The sequence below is a fragment of the Protomyctophum parallelum genome (genome assembly GCF_964188405.1).
Source record: "Protomyctophum parallelum genome assembly, chromosome: 7".
NCBI lineage: Eukaryota > Metazoa > Chordata > Actinopteri > Myctophiformes > Myctophidae > Protomyctophum > Protomyctophum parallelum.
The window spans coordinates 10,172,355-10,193,953 of NC_139705.1; the positions used below are offsets into that span (position 1 = coordinate 10,172,355).

General features: G+C 44.7%; 1 protein-coding gene across 1 annotated transcript in view; it reads right to left on the reverse strand.

Annotated features, from left to right (window-relative positions):
• LOC310861919 (IQ motif and SEC7 domain-containing protein 2-like) overlaps positions 1–21,599 on the reverse strand; it is a gene marked incomplete at both ends in the record, with an annotated part of 118,298 nt that overhangs the window by 1,538 nt on the left and 95,161 nt on the right. Inside the window, 16 exons of the mRNA XM_083769655.1 lie at positions 605–654; positions 2,898–3,113; positions 3,229–3,390; positions 4,924–5,023; positions 5,282–5,407; positions 5,916–6,055; positions 8,479–8,645; positions 8,851–8,973; positions 9,113–9,271; positions 10,242–11,276; positions 11,744–12,061; positions 12,197–12,375; positions 13,084–13,164; positions 13,417–13,590; positions 15,669–15,836; positions 20,100–20,268. Of these exons, the coding sequence (XP_083625781.1) occupies positions 605–654; positions 2,898–3,113; positions 3,229–3,390; positions 4,924–5,023; positions 5,282–5,407; positions 5,916–6,055; positions 8,479–8,645; positions 8,851–8,973; positions 9,113–9,271; positions 10,242–11,276; positions 11,744–12,061; positions 12,197–12,375; positions 13,084–13,164; positions 13,417–13,590; positions 15,669–15,836; positions 20,100–20,268 (3,367 nt within the window). The remainder of the gene's footprint in view (positions 1–604; positions 655–2,897; positions 3,114–3,228; positions 3,391–4,923; positions 5,024–5,281; positions 5,408–5,915; positions 6,056–8,478; positions 8,646–8,850; positions 8,974–9,112; positions 9,272–10,241; positions 11,277–11,743; positions 12,062–12,196; positions 12,376–13,083; positions 13,165–13,416; positions 13,591–15,668; positions 15,837–20,099; positions 20,269–21,599) is intronic.

The window sequence follows — 21,599 nt, forward strand, 5'->3', positions numbered from 1 at the left end:
AGTTTGTTTGGGAGAAATGGCAATCCGTACTATAATCTATTTGTAACAGATATACTATATTCTAGTCTAGATAATAATGCAAAAAACATAGCAAGTTTGGTCATCTACTGGCCATTAGCCAAACAAATTAAATGTATTCTATCAATGGACAGTATAGGCTAACGGCAAAAAGTTACTACAAACTTACCAGCATTTTACTGGTGGCTGGAGGTAATTTACCAGTATGTGATCGGTGAACAAGTGAAAACTCTGCAAGTTAGCTGTTTAGTTGAGCAGTGGTGGTGAAATTAAAGTGAAAGTAGTCAAGCGAGATTTATGCTTAATTTAATTATAGGTGTGTGACACTGTCACAGCACACATCTAAGCATAAATCTGGCATAAAACAACATGCATGCAGACAATAACAGATGATACGGTTAGGTTTACAGGCAATCACGCAATCGTGCATGCTTATGTTATCTTCACACTCCATGCATATATAGATCTAACTTGAAACTAATGGAAAGTTGTTATTATGTATTGCACACAACAACAAAAAGTGTTTAAAAACTAAACAAAGCCACGCCATGCAGTGGTGACATCACAACCTGACGCCGTGACTTACTTCAATGGTACTGTCCAATGAGCCCACACTGTTCCTACGACCTCGCTTCCCTGTTACCCAATCAGAATGAGGCACGGTTACAAGGCCATGGAGGATAGAGAGAGAGGAAACGTCTGTGTCTTCGGCAGATGATTTTTATCTTCATTCAAAATGGTAAAATAATCATTCCAGTTTGATTCACTTAATTCATATGCCAATGTCTTAGAATTAAGCATTATTAAACATGTATAATGAATGTAATACATTATGTATTTATTTTTATATTTCTGATAAAATATAAAATTTGGTCCGTGTCCGTGTGTGTGTGTGTGTGTGTGTGTGTGTGTGTGTGTGCGTGCGTGCGTGCGTGCGTGCGTGCGTGCGTGCATGCGTGCGTGTGTTTCTTGTGTAAATATGTTAAGCTCTCAATCTTCATTTTGTATCATTCATTTTTGTTTGTATTTCTAACAAATGCTCACCACTATTATTTATTATAACTTATAAGCTAACTTAAAGGTCTACAGCCTGGACCAGTACTCTTATATGGAATTCCCATAGCTAACCATTAGAGGGAGACAAAGCACCATTTATATCATTAACATCAGTACTTTAGAATTAGATTTAGATAGCTTTACTAGTAGCTACTGTGTATTACATTTGTATTACTGCATTGTCTGTTTTGTGAGAGGACACAGTTCAAAGGTTTACTCACTGTAAAATACATAATTTAACAACAACCTTTAAACAACAGGGCTAATCAGCATCTAATAAGGTCCGGATTAATACTTTTCGGGGCCCCGGCCTTGGACACCCCATCCTCCTTGAGGTAAAAACGTGACAGTATCACTTCAAATTTAAACTAGAAGTGTACTCCTTGGAGCTCAAGGACTTTAACAGCACGTTACACGATGCATTCTCATCACCCTTGACTTTTCATTTGATGTCACAGCTGCTTATTCTAGAGCCCTCTAATTGGTTACAATGTCAGCCAATATGGACCTTGACACAGACCAGCAGGTGAGTGAGGTGCAGAGGCACAAGGCAAGCATAAGGAAAAAAAGCGTAGATTATTGGCGGGGCAAGGGTTTTTGGAAGGAAAGTCTATTATAAAACACAACAGAAATAGCCTGCCGTTGCTGGGGTTATTGTGCTGACAGTGCGCCTCAAAAGCTTATGTGTCAATCAGCATGTTCAGGTTTTAGTTCCCAGCATTGGCCAGGAATCCCCGAGATATAGGTTTATCTCTCCCACTCTCCCTCCCTCTGAGTCTTCGTGACACGTCGAGCAGCTTGTTGGGGTTCGGTACGCAGCATTGACTGGATTATCATGTGCGTGAAATAGGCTCTCTGTCACTCTCACTCCCTCTCTTCCTCTTTCCCTCTTTCATTCTCCCTCCCTTGTGGCTTAACAATGCCGATTTGTGCGGACAATGGGAATCTCCTTATGGTCATGTGAACAAAAAACACCACCACCTAACAGCACCGGTTGATTTGCACTAATATCCGGGATATTTGGGCATCACCTGGAACATGGAACGCCTCGGTAATGTAATTCACACTAGAATTACGCTAAGCTAATGTCTTAGTTACACCAGCACTGTTGTTGTGATTGTGAAGGATTATTTTTTATTTATGTTTAGAAATAGAAGTGGTAAAATGGTCACTATTTCCATTTGGCAAAAGGAGACAGACTGATAGGAGAGAAGTGCTTCAGTGAGACTGCCAAGGAAGATGGTGAGGGATGCAAGTGGCCCGGTGACAAAGTCAAAGCCAGTATTTTAAGGTGTACTGTTGAAGGTGTCCACAGCTTTTCAACACTTAAATTGTACAATTTTCTTTTTACATTATGCAATTAATATCCAAGGATCATTATCAAGGAGGCTGTGGCACAAATGGACTGTCAAGTCCAACAGGGCTGCAACATTTAACAAACAAATAGATTTAATCAATTTATTTAAAAAATCAAGTAGATTTTGTATGTAAGTGCTTCATCAAAAAAAGGATTATTTGAAAAAAGTATTGGCAGAGGAATTGCTACGAATATAATTTGATAGTTGCAGCTGAATTGTCCCACAGGCTCACAATGCATTCTGAATGCAGGCCCCAAACCAGAAGAAACTCTCTGAAACAAATAAGAATCTGTATTTAATCGGCCCTTTTATTTGAGTACTGGGAAATAATCAAGACGTTTTATTATTGTGTGTGCGTGTGCACATGCATGCGTATGTGCATACGTGTGTGTGCGTGTGTGTGTGCGCTCGCGTGCATGCGTGCGTGCACACGCATGTGTGTGTGTGTGTTTGTGTGCACAGTACCTGTCTCAGAGAGGTCTCTCAGAGAGGAGCTGAGTGCTGTGCGTTTGAGTCCGTCCACAGAGGCGTATGTGTCATCGAGGCTTGGCCCTCTCAGGGTGCCATTCATTGTCTCGCCCTTGACCCCGCCTCCATCAGAGGCAGGCCCTCCTCCTCCGGTTCCTCCTCCTCCTGATAACAAGCCAGGACGCATCACTCCTTTCTGCTTCTCCAACTCGGCTGGAGAGAGGAATGAGAGAGAGAATGAGAGAGAGAAAACACCCCCAGTTTTATACTATTACTGCCAACCCAACAAATACTGGTACTCTTACTAATAAATGGACAGTATACTTACATTCTACGCGGTATTTCTCCATCTCCTGCACCTCAGAGATGCTCTCTCTGAGGTCAGAGGTGAAGCGAGCTCTGTCCTGCAGGCTGGGGGCCGTGAACACGATGAGAACCTTCCTCTCTCCTCCTGGGTTCGATGCCGACAGTCGGATACCATGAGGATAGTCTAAAGGGGACAGGAGGATGTATTTTAATTTGGGTCACATAAAGGGTGGTCACTCCACACCCCTTTACGCTGAATTCACACCAGCAGCTGCAAGTCCGTAGTGAGAATATTTGCAGAATGCTATTAAAAAAAGGGCATGGCCAAGGTACAGTATTAGTGACATCTTTATGTGTACACGAGTTGTGCTTCAGCTCCCGGGGTTCAGAGCAGGTTCAAAGTCAGCAGATGTGCTCGGCTATAGGAAGCTCAAAGATTGGGAAGAGAAGTGCACATACTCGATGCTTAATAATAGTTTGTAAACATTTTAGACATTTTGATTGCTCAAGATTAATTTCACACCTAAAACTATTTATAACGTTAACTTACAACTAATATTCACTACTTCAATAAAGTTGTCAATTTCTGTGGTGTCGAGCCTAGTCTGCCCCTCTGCTTCAGAGCACAGTGCGCTTCTTTTTGACTGGTTTGCTTGCTCTGCCTCACGAGATGAACTTCTCAACTTTGACATTTAGCTTTCTGCCGACTCGGCCCCCCTGCCGCAGTGGGGAGACCAGCGGTCGCAGCACATCTCTCCATTTAGTGAAACATGTACAGTATCCGAATCTATCCAGCATCAATGAATCACAAAAACATGTATAATTAGAAATAATATACCTATGTCCAAACATTCACATAGATAGAGCAAGGGCTGCTGAATGAAGGCAAAAAACAACAATCATCAAACATTACTTTAATTCAAGTAATCATAAATAGTAATGTCCTCTTGGATAAAAAACTAAACAAAATGTGCACGTCTGTTCTTTAATTATATGAAAGTCCAACTGGCAATGTAGCACAGTCGAACTGTACAACTTTGAACCTAACTTAGTAAAAACACTGTTCTGGTTTCCACGCTTATGTTAATGTTACTGGACATTCACCACAACCACGATATAATGATCTTGAGTAGTTTATCCTGCTAAAAGATATATTTTTATATCCTCCCATCTCTACTCATACAGTCATGTAATGCATGCACGCACACACACACACACACACACACACACACCACACACACACACACACACACACACACACACACACACACACACACACACACACACACACACACACACACACACACACACACACACACACACACACACACACACACACACACACACACACACACACTGCTGCATCACACAGGCACGCACAACACCTACACAAACACACCATGTGTAAATGAGTGGATGAGTCAGATAGGACAATCTGTCATCAGACACTCTGCCAAGACATTCGAATGCACACATGCACGCAAAGACACACGCACAAGTCATCACACAAACTGCAAGATTAAATACCACACATTTATCTGACACTAAACTAAAACACTTATAGTAGATACCACAGACAGACAGACAGACAGACAGACAGACAGACAGACAGACAGACAGACAGACAGACAGACAGACAGACAGACAGACAGACAGACAGACAGACAGACAGACAGACAGACAGACAGACAGACAGACAGACATATTCATTACTAACGGTTGTTGCTGAAGGTGTGAGTCTGCATCTCCACCAGAGGAAAGGACTGTCTGAAACTGTAAGTGACTGAAGTCTTCTTCTTCTGAAAGATCTTCGTCACCTGATCAGGATAGACAGAGAGAGAGAGAGAGAGAGAGAGAGAGAGAATCACTTGGTCTGACCAGACTCTCAGTCAAGTAATACCTCACACATGCACACGCGCGTACACACACACACACACACACACACACACACACACACACACACACACACACACACACACACACACACACACACACACACACACACACACACACACACACACACACACACACACACACACACACACACACACACACAACCAATGTAGATGTCTTACCACAAGTAGGTCATTGAACAGAAAGACTTCTCTCTGGTGAACTCCACTCCTCTGAGCCCGGTTTGGGTCAGGAACCTCAAAAAGCTGACAGCAACACACCAGCCTCCGGTGAGCCAGAGACAAGGTCTGCAAACACCATTATACGACACAACTGAGCAATGACTGCACTTTGTCAAATCACTGCAGTGGTTGTTGTCAGTGGTGGAAAGTAAGTAAATTTACACAAGTACATTTCGAGATACTTCTGGAGTATTTCCAATTTCCAATACTTTTACTTGTACTCCTCCACTACATCTAGGATCCGAATATATTTGAAAACTTTAGTTAATTTGTAGATTACAAAACATACATTAACCACTTCATTTCGGCAATTTGAAAATAAATAATAATAATAAATCTGCTATTTTCAAAAGATCTTTATACATTTGAAAACTTGAAACAGGACATTCTGCATAATGACTACTTTCACTTTTGGTACATTTTAATGCCAATAACTTTATAGTATATTATTTTACATTTTGAATTCCGGACTTTTAACTATATTGCAGTATTGATACTTTTACTTAAGTAACAATTTTGAGTACTTTTTACACCACTGGTTGTTAATTGTCATGCATATCATGTAACTTCTTACAGGTTTCTTGCCAACGATCATCCTCTCCACAGCCTGGACCTGAGACACATGGTCATCATTGGTTCTTAACTCCCACTTTTGGATGCGTCCATAGATAGCTACCAGTAGGTCTCTGGGAATGTCCTGTCCATTATCAACACCTAGAGACACACACAGACAGATCATCACAATCAGCTTTATTGTAACATCCCAGTTTTACAACTAAAAAAGTGAGTGAATGTGCATATAATTCCCATCATGCCGTTTTTCCAAGACAAAAGAAAGGGAAGAAGAGGGTTGACGACGACAAGGAGATCAAGGCAGGACAAAAAGAACGTTTGAGCAAAGCTTCTTTGCTAGTACAAAGTACAACTAAATGTTGTTTATTTTTTTTGCACAAAAAGTAGGCCTACAACAAAAGTTTTTTTTTTACACATAGTACCTAAGATGCCATCTAAGAGTGTCTCCGTCTCTAGGTAAAGCTTGGCTCGGCTGTGGTCCGTCAATGAAATGATTCCCCCTCGTCCCCTGCCATCTGCAATCTAAAAATCTTTCTTCTCTGAATCATTTCTCAGATTAGTGGCTCATTACTAAATCGTTGCTACCTCGCGGTTAGAATATTAAAACACTTTGGATGACTTACGAAAAGACGGTAGCCAATATTAGCTCAGCCGATTTAGCTTCCGGTTCATTGGGGTGAACTTTGGGGTCTTCTAAATAAGGGGCTACAGACTGAAACCATTATAGCAGTAAATGAGTTAAGGACGTTAGTTAAGGTGCTAGAATAAAAAGATGAACACACAAAAGACAAAAGTCAGTGTGTTGTACATTAATTTCACATGCAAAGTGTCAGTGCGTGTCAACCGCATAATCATACTATAATTCTAACAATGTCTGAATGTCAGAAACACCGGCGTATCTCCTCATTGCCTGCACCAATCGCTCCCACTTTTCACACAGGCATTGACCATAATAATATGGAGGTCTTAACGGAGCCATTTTTTCAATAAGATTAGTGAATAAAAACCCGTTTATTTGTCCGTGGTCTATCTCCGACCGAGCCACACTATTAGCACACATCTCTCCATGCCAAAAAAAATCTGCACGCTCCCAGAATCCAGCTAGGCTACATTTTACCGACGCAACTGTCATATTTACTGTACAGATATTGTTTTTACATCACCCATTTATATGAAATAATAATCCAACCGCACCCAGGGAGAAGTACCCCCCGCGACCACAAGGGGGGTACTGAACAAATCACGTGTCACCAGTGTCACCAGTGAAATGCATGTTGGGACGGACACAGATTAATACTGGGACACAGTTTCCGGCGCAACATTCCCCTTTCATTCTCCAACGCACTTCCCCTTTTTCACAGTTCACATCGCCCCCAGGCAGGCATCAGACCTATGCATCAGACCCACACGAGGAAAACAACTCGGACCACCGAACACTCCACCTTAGTAACAGTAGCCTACGCATCGACACAATTACTACATACAACAAACAACATGCCACGAAGAAAACGACCATCACTTTCACTTTCTGGGAGCTGCGATACAAAGCGTAAGCGTCTCACTCGCGCTGCTGCCCCTGCCAACAACAACCAGTCCACCACTAATGCAACAGGTATATACATACATAAATGCAATTACTACACTACTAACATGACAATGACTGTTTGAGACTTTCAGTTCTATGTATGACTATGATGTACTGTTTTTCCATTTCCAGTGAACAAGTCTATATTAAAGCAATTCTTCCTCAACATACATATATATATATATATATATATATATATATATATATATATATATCACATTACCCACACTGTACATTTGGGAATACCTGTGCGACAGCTCATACTTTCTGTGCTGCATGTCAAACTGGGGTCTTTCATATTTTTCAAATGGGGGTCTGTGGGCTAATAAGTGTACATTTTACAGTCCTTGCCATGAAAACATTTCCCTACCATGCATTTATACAAATATTTTCATGTTATAGTGCTGTTTTTATTCACACAAAAAAGACACAAATATATTATAATGAAGAGCAATTAAATATATTTATGGGGGGCAATAGTCCATACAACGGGTAAGGACTATGTATATTAATACAATAAACAAGCAAAAGGGCATTGCCTGACCATGGATCACACCAAAGGACCTGCAACATGACTGAGGAACACGTTCCACTTCAAATCATATTTATCCAACTGATTATTCATCTTAAAGGATAACCTCTCCAAAGCAGCCACAATACCAAGCTATCAATGGTATACTTATGATTGTACTGCAGCATTTTCTTGCAAAAGAAACTACAGTAGCCTACTAACTTCCCAAGACCATCTGTAAACAATTCCCCGTCCCCCCTATCAGTAATGTGATCTATTACAACACATTACCCACACTGAACATCATTTGCTGTACATATATTCAGAACGGGTAAGGACTAGTCTACATAAAAGACTGACACTGGTATAATACATAGACACATAGAAACAGAGATATCATATGATCACGTTATACTATTAGTTAATGATGCGAGTGTGTGCATTCATGTCTATGTGTCTGCATCTAACCACGGAGGTTCTTGACGAAGTCCTCAATCTTCATCTTCCTCTCTGGTTTGACGTTGGGGCTGTACATGTCTGTGTTGAGAAGGATGATGGCAAACGCCAGGATGAAGATGGTGTCTGGATTCTGAAACTGCCTGATCAACACCGGATTACATACACAGTACCTCTGACTGCAGAGAGAGAGAGAGAGAGGGGAGGGAGAGGGAGAAGGTTTCTGAACTGTCCACAGCCTTCTCTGAAATACAGACCGAACAGAAATCTTATAATGAACATTAGCGAGGACCAATTATATGAAGTTTGCTGACTACAGTTTTTTAACTTGATTTGATTCCCAGCTTGCATCGGTTGGCATCCGAACCCGTCCAGGCAGTTTACCTGAAGGCTTCCACTAGCCTCTCCACCCGCTGGGCCTCTCCCTGGACTTTAATCTGAGCCTGGAACTTCCGCAGAGCATCGTCCAGATCCATCCCGGAGAAGTCCATCTCATCTAGAACACAGCTAGAGAGACAGAGAGACGGATCCTTGTTTACACATTCGTCCTAAAACGACACCCCCATACATAGACCCCTGCCCCAGACATTAAGACACCCATACACACTATAGTATTATTATGAATATGAACATGCTGTGCGCTCACTCTAGGACATCCTTGTTGAACTGCAGTCGGTTTCCCAGGAACTCTCCGATCATCTGCCTGCTGAGACCTTTCCTCTCCAGGATGAACCTGGCGATGCCGATTGGAGTGTCCGACACGAAGCCTCTCTCTATCAGGTACTGGACGCCACGCTCAGGCTTCCTGCACGCACGCACACACACGCGCACGCACGCACACACACACACACACACACACACACACACACACACACACACACACACACACACACACACACACACACACACACACACACACACACACACACACACACACACACACACACACACACACACACACACACACACACACACACACACACACACACACACACACACACACACACACACACACACACACACACACACACGTTAATAAGTACAACATGTTGTTCAGTAACTGGAGGAATTAGTAGAATAAATATTTTTAAAGTCAAGCTTATATTCTGTGTACTGTTTACATGATAACTACAACATTTTATAAGGTCATTCATTCTTTCTCTCTCATGTCCGTATATGCCCCAGCTAGGGGATGGTATTTGCTAGGTCCGTATATATACGGACGGGTTGGACGCCAATGTATACTCCGTGTATACAATGGTTGAGCCCCACAGCATCTTTTTACATTGATCCGGTTGCTATGCAACGCCTCCGTCACCATCAGCTATGGGACGTTAAATCTGAGGAGGATTTTCAAAACTCCATAAGTCAGAATCCAGGAGAGCTGTCATTCGTCATTGGTGGATCTTCAGCCATCCAAAGTTTGCATGTCATTTGTGACTTTGTACCGCGTCGCTCCCGACATGTAAACGTTTCTGGCGAGAGGTAAACAGTGTGCGCTAATGATAGCAAAGTGTGTGTTGAGTGTTTGTATGGGGCTGGCGGACATTGCAGCCTTGTTTTCCTCGCTCTCTTTCTCCCATTTATTGTTCAGGCCTAATACATACTCGAAATTGCTATTTTGGGGCCCATGTGAATTGTGAATACCTTCATTGTCAACAGCTGTTTCTTTCTCATACCGTGGGAAGAAGGTGCAATTATGCACAATATACAGTACACACACACACACACACACACACACACACACACACACACGCACACACTCTCTCTCTTACTTGTTAAACAGGTTGAGTCCTATGCGGTACTGTCTCCTCTGAGAGACATCATCACTGCTCTCATTGAATGCAGGAGAGTCCCAGTTCTGACGAGCCTTCATCCCCAGGCCTCCTCCTCCTCCGCCACCTCCACCCATTCCCGCTCCACCTCCACCCCCGCTGCCTCCTCCTCCGCTCCCCATTGGCTCCCGTAGGCTGTCACGTGACGACTGGGAGGCCGAGCCAGAGCTGCAGTTGTTGAGGGTGGTAGCGTCGTCATTGGAGTTGGTGTTGGTCGTGGTCGAGTTCACGCTCTCGTTGTCGCCGTCCGAGCACAGCAGGAGGTGCGCGTGCGGGTGGTGTGGATGCACGTGCGGGTAGTGCGCAACATGCGAGTGCTGCGCGTGAGCGAGGTGGTGGTGGTGGAGGGCGTGTATGGCGTCCAAGGGCGAGGGGGAGGGCGTCAGGGGGGTGAGAGGGGGGAGGAGAGGGGAGAGAGGGGAGAGGGGAGGCGGCGGCGTCGGGAGAGGGGAGGAGGGCGAGTCGGGGTAGGGGTGGGCGTGGGGGTGGGGCGACGGGTGGTACGGGTGGTACTGGTGGTGGTGGTACTGGTGGTGGGAGAAGGGGTGCGTCTGTGGCACGTGCTGCTGCTGCTGCTGGTGCGTGTGGGCGGCGGTGTACAGGTGGTGCTGCAGTTGGTGGTGCTGGTGGAGGATGGTGGGGAGGTGTGGGTGGGGGAGGGAGGGCAGGGGCCGGGCGGAGGGCATCGCCATGGGGACGGTGGGGCCACGCGTCTGTCCCTGGGCCGTGGGGACGGAGGCCGCGGAGGAAGAACGCCCGTCCGATGGCGGCTTGTGTTTGATCGTCCCTTGATGAGAGTCGTCTTCACTGCCTACAGTGACACCTCCTCCTCCCCCTCCTCCTCCTGGCTCCTCTTGTCCGCTGTCTTCTTCTCCGCTGTCTTCTCCTTCTCCCTCCACCTCTCCCACCGTGTCTCCTCCTACTGATGTGGAGTCCTGTTCGTAGGGCGGCCGGCCGATGGAACCTCTGTCAGACCTACTGTATCACGTTAGATAGATAAAAGAAGACACAGCACAGTATTCCAAGTCAGTAAGTTTAAGTGAATAACTTGAAAAGCAGACATCTTGGTTTATTATGGCCACTGCTGGTTGACAGATATATTTAAATAAAAAATCATGGTTGATCATTTAACTCTGACTGTACAAATTGACCCATTTGGATACATTTGCGCACACAGCATTTATCTCTTTATTTTTGCATCTTGCACTGATAACTAGCTAACAGACGTGATATATATAGAATTTCAAATGCATATAAACTTGAATAAACAAAAGCGAAATAATGTGTCTGCCAATTTAGGTGAAGCCTACTCATGCAAATGAACGTTAGCATATCTGAAACCCAAGCGTATCGCGAAAAAAAACGCACTTTTCATTATAACCAAAGAATATCACTCATCCTACTACTACTACTATCAGTGATCTCTGATTGGCTCCCCTCACCTGTCACTCATATCCACAGAGCTGTCACTGGGCGGCTCTATGGTGAGCACAGGGAGGTGCTCTCCCAGCCCTGCACCTCCTCCTCCTCCTCCTCTCCCCCGGTACTCCCCCCGACACTCCGTGCACGGCGTGCTGCTCCTCCCCGTCTCCGCGCTGTTCTCCCTCGCTGCCCCCCCTGCTCCCCCTCCCCCTCCCCCTCCCCCTCCCCCTCCTCCTCCTCCTCCTCCTCCCACTCCCCAGTACTCTGTGTCTGTGCTGGAGGCCGGGCGGGAGAGCGGGGAGGAAGGGAGGGTGACGTCACTGAAGGAGGTGGCGGTGCTGTCTCCCCTCACCCCTGCTCCTGCCCTCCTCCCTAGCCCTCCTCCTCCTCCTCCCCCGGCAGCTCTCCTCTCCCTCCCTCCTCCTCCTCCTGCCCCCCGCTGGGAGGTGTTGCTGTTGCTCCACTGTCTGTACGCTTCCTCCTCTACCTCCTCCTCCAAGTCCTCCTCCTCCTCTTCCTCCAATATGTCTTCTTCGTCCTCTTCTTCCTCCTCCCCCTCCTCCTCCTCCTCCTCTCCTCCGTCCTCCTGGGAGTCTCGGTGTGTCGACTGGCAGGTGAGGGAGCCGTCCATGGAGTCGGCCAATGACTTCACCTGGAGGGGTGATACGTATGGTCAAGAACTGAAGCTCATAATATGCTTTTTTTTTTTACATAAAAAGATTTTCGTCCCGGTCTTATTGCTGCTTGTAGCTATATTTAATATTGTTAGTAGTAGTAGTAGAAGTAGAAATAGTAGGAGTAAAAGGGTAGTACATATGTAGTATGTATGTGTGTGTGTCAGAGCATGTGAGCGGAGCGGAGCGGCCGATAATTCCGCTCTTAGCTCTCGACGGCTTTTGTTACGCTCGCTCCACGCTCAAGTTCATCTCCCCCCACGCCGCTCCTCGCTCGCTCAGCGCTCACCTTCATTTACGCATGGAGCGCTCCCCGCTCCGTGCTCGCTCCGAGGCTACACTCAGATGCCCGCTCCGTTCAGCAGAAAGAAATGACGGGGGAAAAATAAAATGCTGTTTTCCTGAAATTGGCTAATTAAACCTGAAGGCCTTCGTTTCAGACCGCATGTTGCAGCAACATGCGGTCTTTTTTGGAGCATGATGTAAATTAGCCGTGCCGTGTGCATTGAGCGGCTCGGAGCGGCTCGGAGCGGAGGACAGTTCTCGCTCCGGAAGTCAATCTGACACATTTAAAAACCTGCTCCGCGCTCACGTCAAAATCCCCCCGCTCCGCTCCTCGCTCGCTCCGCGCTCCGCTCACATGCTCTGGTGTGTGTGTGCGTGCGTGCGTGTGTGCGTGCGTCTACCTGTTTGGAGAAAGAATCTTCCATGTCTCCTATGTCCTCTGACCCCAGTTGACCCTGAGGCTGTCGCTCATCAAATGAATACTGGAAACACACCACACACACACACACACACACACACACACACACACACACACACACACACACACACACACACACACACACACACACACACACACACACACACACACACACACACACACACACACAAATGGAACCAGATGGAACATTAATAATTGTAAATTGCTTCAAACTTAAGTCAACACTGAGGATTGTACAGTGTTGTGTGTGTGTGTGTGTGTGTGTGTGTGTGTGTGTGTGTGTGCGTGCGTGTACCTGCATCCTCATGTTAGACAGGATGATGCGTCTGGTCATGCGGCTCTCGGAGGCGGAGCTTCGTAGCTTCTGGAAGTTCTTGTTCATGCGGTACTGCCTGAAGGCTGTCTGGATGGTCCTGGCCGCACGCCGGGACAGGAAGTAACCCCCGTACTTCCTCTCCAGCATCTCCACCTATCAGAGATAACAACATCAGTACGGTTAACCAATCAGAGGAAAATCAATTGAGATACAGTACATTTTGGTTCAATTGGGTTGAAGAGTTGATTATCTCACTCGGGTCACCTGTGTGCCGCAGAGTGAGAAGCTCCGCTCCGCTGCTTAATTGATCCGACGTAAAGATATGCACAACTGACTGGCATGTGTAATTTACTGTGTAATTTAATTCATTCATTCATTAATAATATTAATGTGCACAGGACCTCGCATTTATCCCCAGACGACTCTGCCTTTGAGGACTATGACTTAATGAGCGTCACGCTTGGCACAGACATGCGCAGCGCAACTCAGCAGTTGTTACCGTTCATTGGGCCGCCTCAGCTCCACATCATTTGGTAACTCATCCAAACATCACACATTTCATTTCATTCTCAGACCGCTTTATTTATTTAAGCTGGAAGTTTTCACTACTCCTCCCTGCTTGTTTCCGCTGCTGCTCATGCTGATGCTGCTACGCTCACGTCACCACTGCCGTCTTGCTAAACGATTGCTGCTCAGTGCTCACCCTCCACCACCACCCCAGTTACCACATGCCGTTTTGAATCTGCTGTTTACTATTCGTAGTCCCCCGGTGGGGGGGATGCGCTGTATCAGAGTAACTTAAAGCAGATCCAATTAATTGCAAAACAATACTAAATATATTGCTCATTTTATATTCAATACAAATATTTCATCCATTCATGAGTTGTCCTGACTGAATTATGGTTATCATGTATTTTTATTTGGTCTTGAGTGTGGTTGTTACAGTTTTTCACGATTGTTAACACACAAAAATCGAAAACTTGGCACAATTTGCACAACCTTCACTTCATGTACCTAATCGCTTGACACAATTTGCACTACATCACACTCTCTTATCTGCATTAGACTCTGACTTTCCTTCTTTACACTCTGATGTCAATTACACATCACCTTGTTGTCCAAACACTACACACAATGTTCAGTTGTTGCACACACTTCTCACATGAAATCTCAAAGCATAAACCTACAACACACAAGTAGTCAAATCTCTAAACATTAAGATCCGGTGAGCAATTTGCATTCAGCACTGCAGCATAAAAGAGACTTGAGGGCCACTGTTTTGTTTGGTGAACAATGAAGAACCTTGAAGAGACGGAGGAGGTAGAGGAGTAGGTGGACAGAGAGAAGGAGGAGGAGGGAGAGAAGGACAAGGAGGAGGCAGAGGAAGAGGAGGAAGAGGAGGAGGAGGAGGAAGAGGAGAAAGAAGATGGAGAACAGTCTTATCTAATGAGATTCTGGGCAACTGTGGTTGACCATGTGCTCAATCATGGTTTGACCATGAGCCAGAGGGTCCAACCCAATCTCAGCCACTACACAGTCGCTGGCATCATTAGAAATTTTTTCTGTTCTATTCCTTCCACCTTATTCTCCTTTCCTGAATCCTATTTTAGGAGTTATTTTCAGCTTGGAGGTAGAAGGTATATGAACGGAACCCACCCTGGTTTACAAAATAAATTAAAATTTAAAGAAATAAAAACGTTTTTCCGGCTGCATATTTGTGTGCTGTTTTATGTTTGACTATGAAAAAGTAGGCCTACATGGAGTCATTGTTCATTCATTAGTGTTCCATTTCTATGATTGTGTTTTCAATTTTTCACTTCATTCTGCTGTAAATGCTTGGTAGTGTGTAGCCAATGCTTAGTTGTGTGTACTCAATGAATGGTATGTGTGTGTCATTTGAAAATATGGCTATATGTACCAAATGAAAACACGAGTTCCATTTTGGGAACAGTTAAGTGATTTGATGGCAAAGAGTCATCATGGAAAAGGAGAGTCAGTGTTTAGCATTTTTTGTGTTTGTGTGTGCAGTTTTGAGAATGCCGAAAAACGTGTGTTAACAATCGTGAATACTGTAACACCTACTATACTGAGGCTCCTCAATGTTGCAAAGCAATTGCCAATTCGTCCAGTTTATCCGTGTTTACTGATAGACAGTTGGTTGTTCCGTTGAGCAAAGATGATGGCAATTTTGACACATTTGACTTGGAATACATTTGGGAAGAAGACTATACCTTCTTATCCTGGAGGTCTGTAGAGAGCTCATAGCTGTCAGAGAGAGCCTTGCAGCGTTTGCTCTCTACCTCCTCTTGCTTGCGGAGCGCCAGGCTGGCAGGCTGGTGGCGGCTGTGCTGTGCCCAGGCCAGACTAGGGCTCGGGGGGAGGATGGGCGTAGGAGGCCCCTGGGAGACAAAGCTGGGGCTGCACAAAGGGAGCTGGGGAGAGAAGAGAGGAGGACAAATATTGATATATATAGTAAAAGGAGAGTGGGAAGGGGAAGATAGATAAAATGGAGGGGTGGGGGTATAGAAGACAAAAAAGAGAAGAGTGGATATATGGACAGAGAGCGCGGAAAAGGCTTACTGTATTTAGTATTATATGCAGACAAATAGAGTGGAGAACAGAAAGGAGGGGAAGGGAAAGGAATAGTGTGCCTCAGAATACCCTCATGGTTATTAGGGAAGGTATCCAGAGGACCCTATAGCCCAGGGGTAACCAACCAGGGGTTCGCGAGCTACCAGTAGCTCGCGGGAACCTTTCAAGTCGATCCCGAAGTGTCAGACTGACGGGCAGCCAGCCATCACTGCCAATACACAGCAGAATGTCGTTCGCAAAAAAGAGCAGATCTACAAGCTAACAACGTGTAGAGGCTCGATGCATTTTAGCTTGAAGATCTGTTCCCCTTGCTTCCACCGCACCGCCCTCGGCCCTCCCCCTTTTAGCACTCTGTGCTCATGTGCTGTGTCCTGTGTGTCTGTTGTTCCCTCGCAGGCAGCACAGAGCGTCAGAGTGAACGCAGCATGATAGCGTCCCCGACACGTTGAATACAAAACTTATTTGTAAAGTTCGAACGCCAACTTTTAACCAAACGTGGGAGAAACACTGTGCACGGCTGCACGCACAAATTAAGAGTGCACTCGGCACTCGCGCACGCACATGACGGATTATTATCGATCAAAACAATCCTTAGCGTCGCTTACAAAAGCATGTGTTGCACAGCATGAATGATAAGCAATCACCGACCTGGCTGGATAAATATCACTATGACAAAGTGTCAAAATGTTTAGTGCCGCTGTCAAAACATGACACAGTGAGAGTTGAAGATTCTAACTATTGAACAAGAAAGCCACAGTTTTGAAGGAAGTGGGTCCTAGACAGGGCTTGACGCTTAGCTCATGGATGCATGGATGATAGACAGACTATCCGTTTTTATCCTGCTGTTCTATCATGGGATATTCGATGCAGGGCAAGATGCTCGATTGTGAATTAAATTGTAACATTCTCCTTGGCTTTGACTACTTCAGACAGAACATCTGACACACAGCTACAGTAGACTATTAATTTACTAAGCTGTTAACTTACTCGGCTGCCTACCGTTGCTCGTTAAGCAGGTCACACAATGGATATGGACCACTGATATTTATCCTGCCAGGTCGGTGATTACTTATCATTCATGCTGTGCAACACATGCTTTTGTAAGCGACGCTAAGGATTGTTTTGATCGATAATAATCCGTCATGTGCGTGCGCGAGTGCACTCTTTATTTGTGCGTGCAGCCGTGCACAGTGTTTCTCCCACGTTTGGTTAAAAGTTGGCGTTCGAACTTTACAAATAAGTTTAGTATTCAACGTGTCGGGGACGCTACCATGAACTCGTATGACTGACTCACATCTTAATGACACCCTCAGACTGGCAATCACTAAATATGAACCAGATTTCAAAACGCTTGCAGATAAAGTGCAGTCACAGCAGTCTCATTAAAGGTGGGCTGACCCTGAGAGTATGTCACCATATCTGTGCAAATATATATGGTCATGTTATGCCTATGTCATTTGAACATCTGCCAATGTGAATATTCATTGAAATGAGAAACAAAATATTGTGCTGTAAAAGCAATTCATGTCCTTGAAAATGTTCACAAAAATAACAATAACCACTGTGGTTGCCGTGACTCAGACTGTCTGTCTGGGCACCTTGACTGTAAATCGCTCTGATTAAGAGCTTCTGATAAATGCCTAAATTCTAAATTGTACCATGTTTCCACCCGACAGGGAGGAGTGTCCAAGGAAGACATTGTGCGTGGAATCCGTGGACACAACCACTTTGTTTCAAAACCTTTTAGGTGAGTCAATATATGAAAGAATAGCACTTAACCCCCAAACAGTTGATTACAGTTGGTTATTGGTCATGCTAGATAACATACTAAAAGTCTACCAAAATATACTCCCCAGAAAGCCGTCATTTTCAAGATGGCATCCCAGATGGCTGCGGGGAACTTAAAATGGCTATAAATGGAACAAAATATTGCAAAGGATTTCTTGGTAGTTAGCAAAATACAAATGTCATTCCCACTCCTATAGACCAGATTTCCTTGCTCATTTTCCCAGGCTTTTTTTCCTTCTTTTTCTTTTGAAAACAAAAGGCATACGGTCCCCAAGGCTATAGTTATCTTGATCTTTGGGTACAAGTGGACCTTTGTGCCAACTGCCAATTTGAAGAAATGTAGACATCCTGAGTTATCATGCTTACGAGAATGGGACGTACTGTACGTACATTCTGTGTGAGTGCGGTATGTATACGAACAGATGAACGGAACCCCAATAATGCCTCTGGCAACGGCTGCCATAAAAATAGTTGCTGCTAAGATAATGTTGGTCACCGATCACCATAATGCTTCCACAGACCTCCTTTTGTATGCCGTGAACTGCATGTCAGCAGCATGAGGCTAGAAACAGGAGCTTTCCCATTCAGATGACAGCTGACTATGGAGATAATATATTCTCTGTTCAAGCGCTATGTAAAATACGTCTACACTATATACAGTATATAGATCAAAGGTATAGCAGATTCGGAAAGAAAAACAATATTGTTTTCATCCAAACGTGCGTGCGCGTGTGCGTGCGTATGTGTGTGTGTGCGTGTGTGTGTGTGTGTGTGTGTGTGTTCCTATGCAAATGGTTGTGTATTTTATTGCACCTACTTCCAAGCTATACAGAGTACATACCAGTGTGTGTGACTGTGTGTGTGTGTGTGTGTGTGTGTGTGGGACTGTGTGTGTGTGTGTGTGTGTGGTAGTCTTTGTGTGTAATTATATCATCGTCGCGGGACGATCGCTAATGATGTAATGGCAGATTGCACATTCATAGCACCGCACGTATGTTTTTATTTCGTTTTCGCTTCCCCTATGAGCCGTAGGCGCTGAATGAATCACTGTGAATCTCAGCTTGTGTTGTTAATGGAAGCTGGAGGGGTTTCAGTGTTACATTGACATCTGTGACTTCAAGTTGTTTTATCAAGTTTCTCTGAATATGCTACAGCACACATTTCAGTGTATTTGATATGACTGCAGACCTCCCATTACATCTACTCAGTGCTAAAACAAATGCGTGAAGAAAATGATAGACGTGCCGAAAAAAGGAACCCACCATTCAGCAGAGTTTTCAAGAATGCAGCTGCCAGCAGTTACAGTATGTGTTCAAAATGATTGATGGTTAAACCACGTAAAACACTTATATACTTCATGGCACATGGCTTTTTCTGTCAATGGCCCAACCTCGTGGAACGAACTTCAAAACTCCTGAAAACTGAGCTCCCGGCTGCCATCCTTCGGTCAGTTCAAAGGAATGCTCCAGAACATTTTTCACCGTGATTGCTCCTGCTTCAACTGATTTATTTTACTGGTTGTTCTGCATTTAAGTTCCTTTGTAATTGTATCCTGATTTATAATGTTTTGTATTGTTTTGACTGTATTTGTGAATTGTAACGTCGGCTACATTGAAAATGAGGGCTTGCCCTCAACTGTATTTCCCAGAATAAATAAAGGTGATGATGATGATGATGATGATGATACTATTTTGCCAAATATTTGCCTATTTGTGCCGATTGTATGCTTAGAATAGATGCTAGGGATCATGTGGTTAAAAGCCTTGACTCGTAATTTCTTTGGACGCTAATATTGACAAAAATGTTTTTTTTTGTCTGTTTGCTGAAATGTTTTGAATATTGAACCATTCATATCAAACAAGCCTAGTGTATGGATGTGTTAACCCATTTTAAGCGGGAACCCCTTTTTATATTTTAAACATGTTATAATTTATCTATTGAAAAATAGCAGATCTACAAGGTGGCCACCCGGTGGCGCGCTATGAGCTTGTAGGTCTGCTATTTTTGAAAAATTGAGCACCACTAACACAGAAACATGTCAGAAAACTGTCAGAATTTAGAAGTATGTATTTTGTACTATACTCATACTGTACTTGTACTGTACTCATACTGTACTGTACTGTACTTGTACTGTACGAGTACTGTACAAGTACTGTACAGTATGTCAGAAAACTGTCAGAATTTAGAAGATTATTTTTAAATTCCGACATCAGGCCTAAATGGGTTAATGAAAGCAGGTGTGTGCAGTGTAGTGTGCTTACCTGTGAGAGAGTGATGGTTCCTCCCTGCAGGTGTGTGTGTGCGTGGAAGGGTCCAGGGGTGCACGCCGCGCTGCACGGGACACAGGGCCCCGAGATGGGGATGTTGCTATAGCGATGGAAGGGGACCACGTGGGAGAAGGACCCGTCAGAGAAAGCAATAGTCTCAGGACATGGAGGCTCTCCTTCCACACTGAGAGAGAGACAGAGAGACAGAGAGAAAGAGAGAGGGAGAGAGAGAGAGAGGTTGTAATGGGAAGCTTCCTTTCTCAGTAACTCCTCCTATGAACTGGAACTACAACTGAAGTGAGGAAAACAAAACACAAGCTATAACAAGTGGAGAAGAAGCAGTGAATTAAAAACACAGAGAATGAGATCTCCCTCAATCTCTCTTCCTCTGTAGTGTCACCGAAAGTGTTGATTTTGACTCAGTTCATTTTGTTTAGTCATAGTCTTAGGAATAGAAATGGTTTAGCGTTAGTCTAGTTTTAGTCGACAAAGTCTACAGTTGATTTGGACGACTAAAATGTATTTTGGCAGGACTTGATGGTGGCGTAATGCCCGATTCTTCACTTGGTTGGATGCTGAAAATAGCCAATCTACAAGAGCTTGTAGAGCTGCTATTTTCAGAGCACATAAAAGTATTTTAGTTCTACTGGATCTCCTCTCCATGTAGGCTAGTTTTTATTTGGTGACAAAATCATCACTATATTTAGTCTTAGTTTTAGTCATCATAGCTTAGTTTTCATTTAGTTTTTATCAGTGAAAATCACACCTGTGAGAACTGAGTGGTGGAACTATACTGTAATTGTTTGTTACTGTACTGAACTCCTGTACTACTCGTACTAAAGTGTATTGTGTACTGTACTGTACTCATGCTGTATTGTACTGTACACTACTGTACTGTACTTGTTTTGACGAAATCAACACTGATAACCAATCACCATGGGAACCACCATGCCTAGCGACTAGCGTATCCATGATAGCACACATCAACCTAAAATAACCTGTGCATTGCACGCACGCGCGCACAGAATGAAAAATACATCAATATATTTTTAGTCTCTGTTGCTACTGTCTGTTTGCTGCTCAGGTCTACATGTGAGTCATATCAGCCGTCATCCAAACTGTTCCATTCCATGCTACGCCAAGCTGTGGCACGCCAGTTATGTTTAGCCCTTGGCCAGTTGGACTGGCATGTCTTCAAGACATGTCAGCTATCATCTGTAGCTGAACAGAGATTGCACTGACTCATTCCTCCTACTGACATCACTCATTATTACACTGAGAGCAGGCAGAGAGACAGACCGCAGGACAGCGGAGAGAGAAAGCTGAGAGAGAGACGACCCATGCCGCCCGCTGGTCGGCCCCTTGCCCCCTGGTACCGCCCGCTGGTCGGCCCCTTGGCCCTGGTACCGCCCGCTGGTCGGCCCCTTGCCCCCTGGTACCGCCCGCTGGTCGGCCCCTTGCCCCTGGTACCGCCCGCTGGTCGGCCCCTTGCCCCCTGGTACCGCCTTTGGTCGG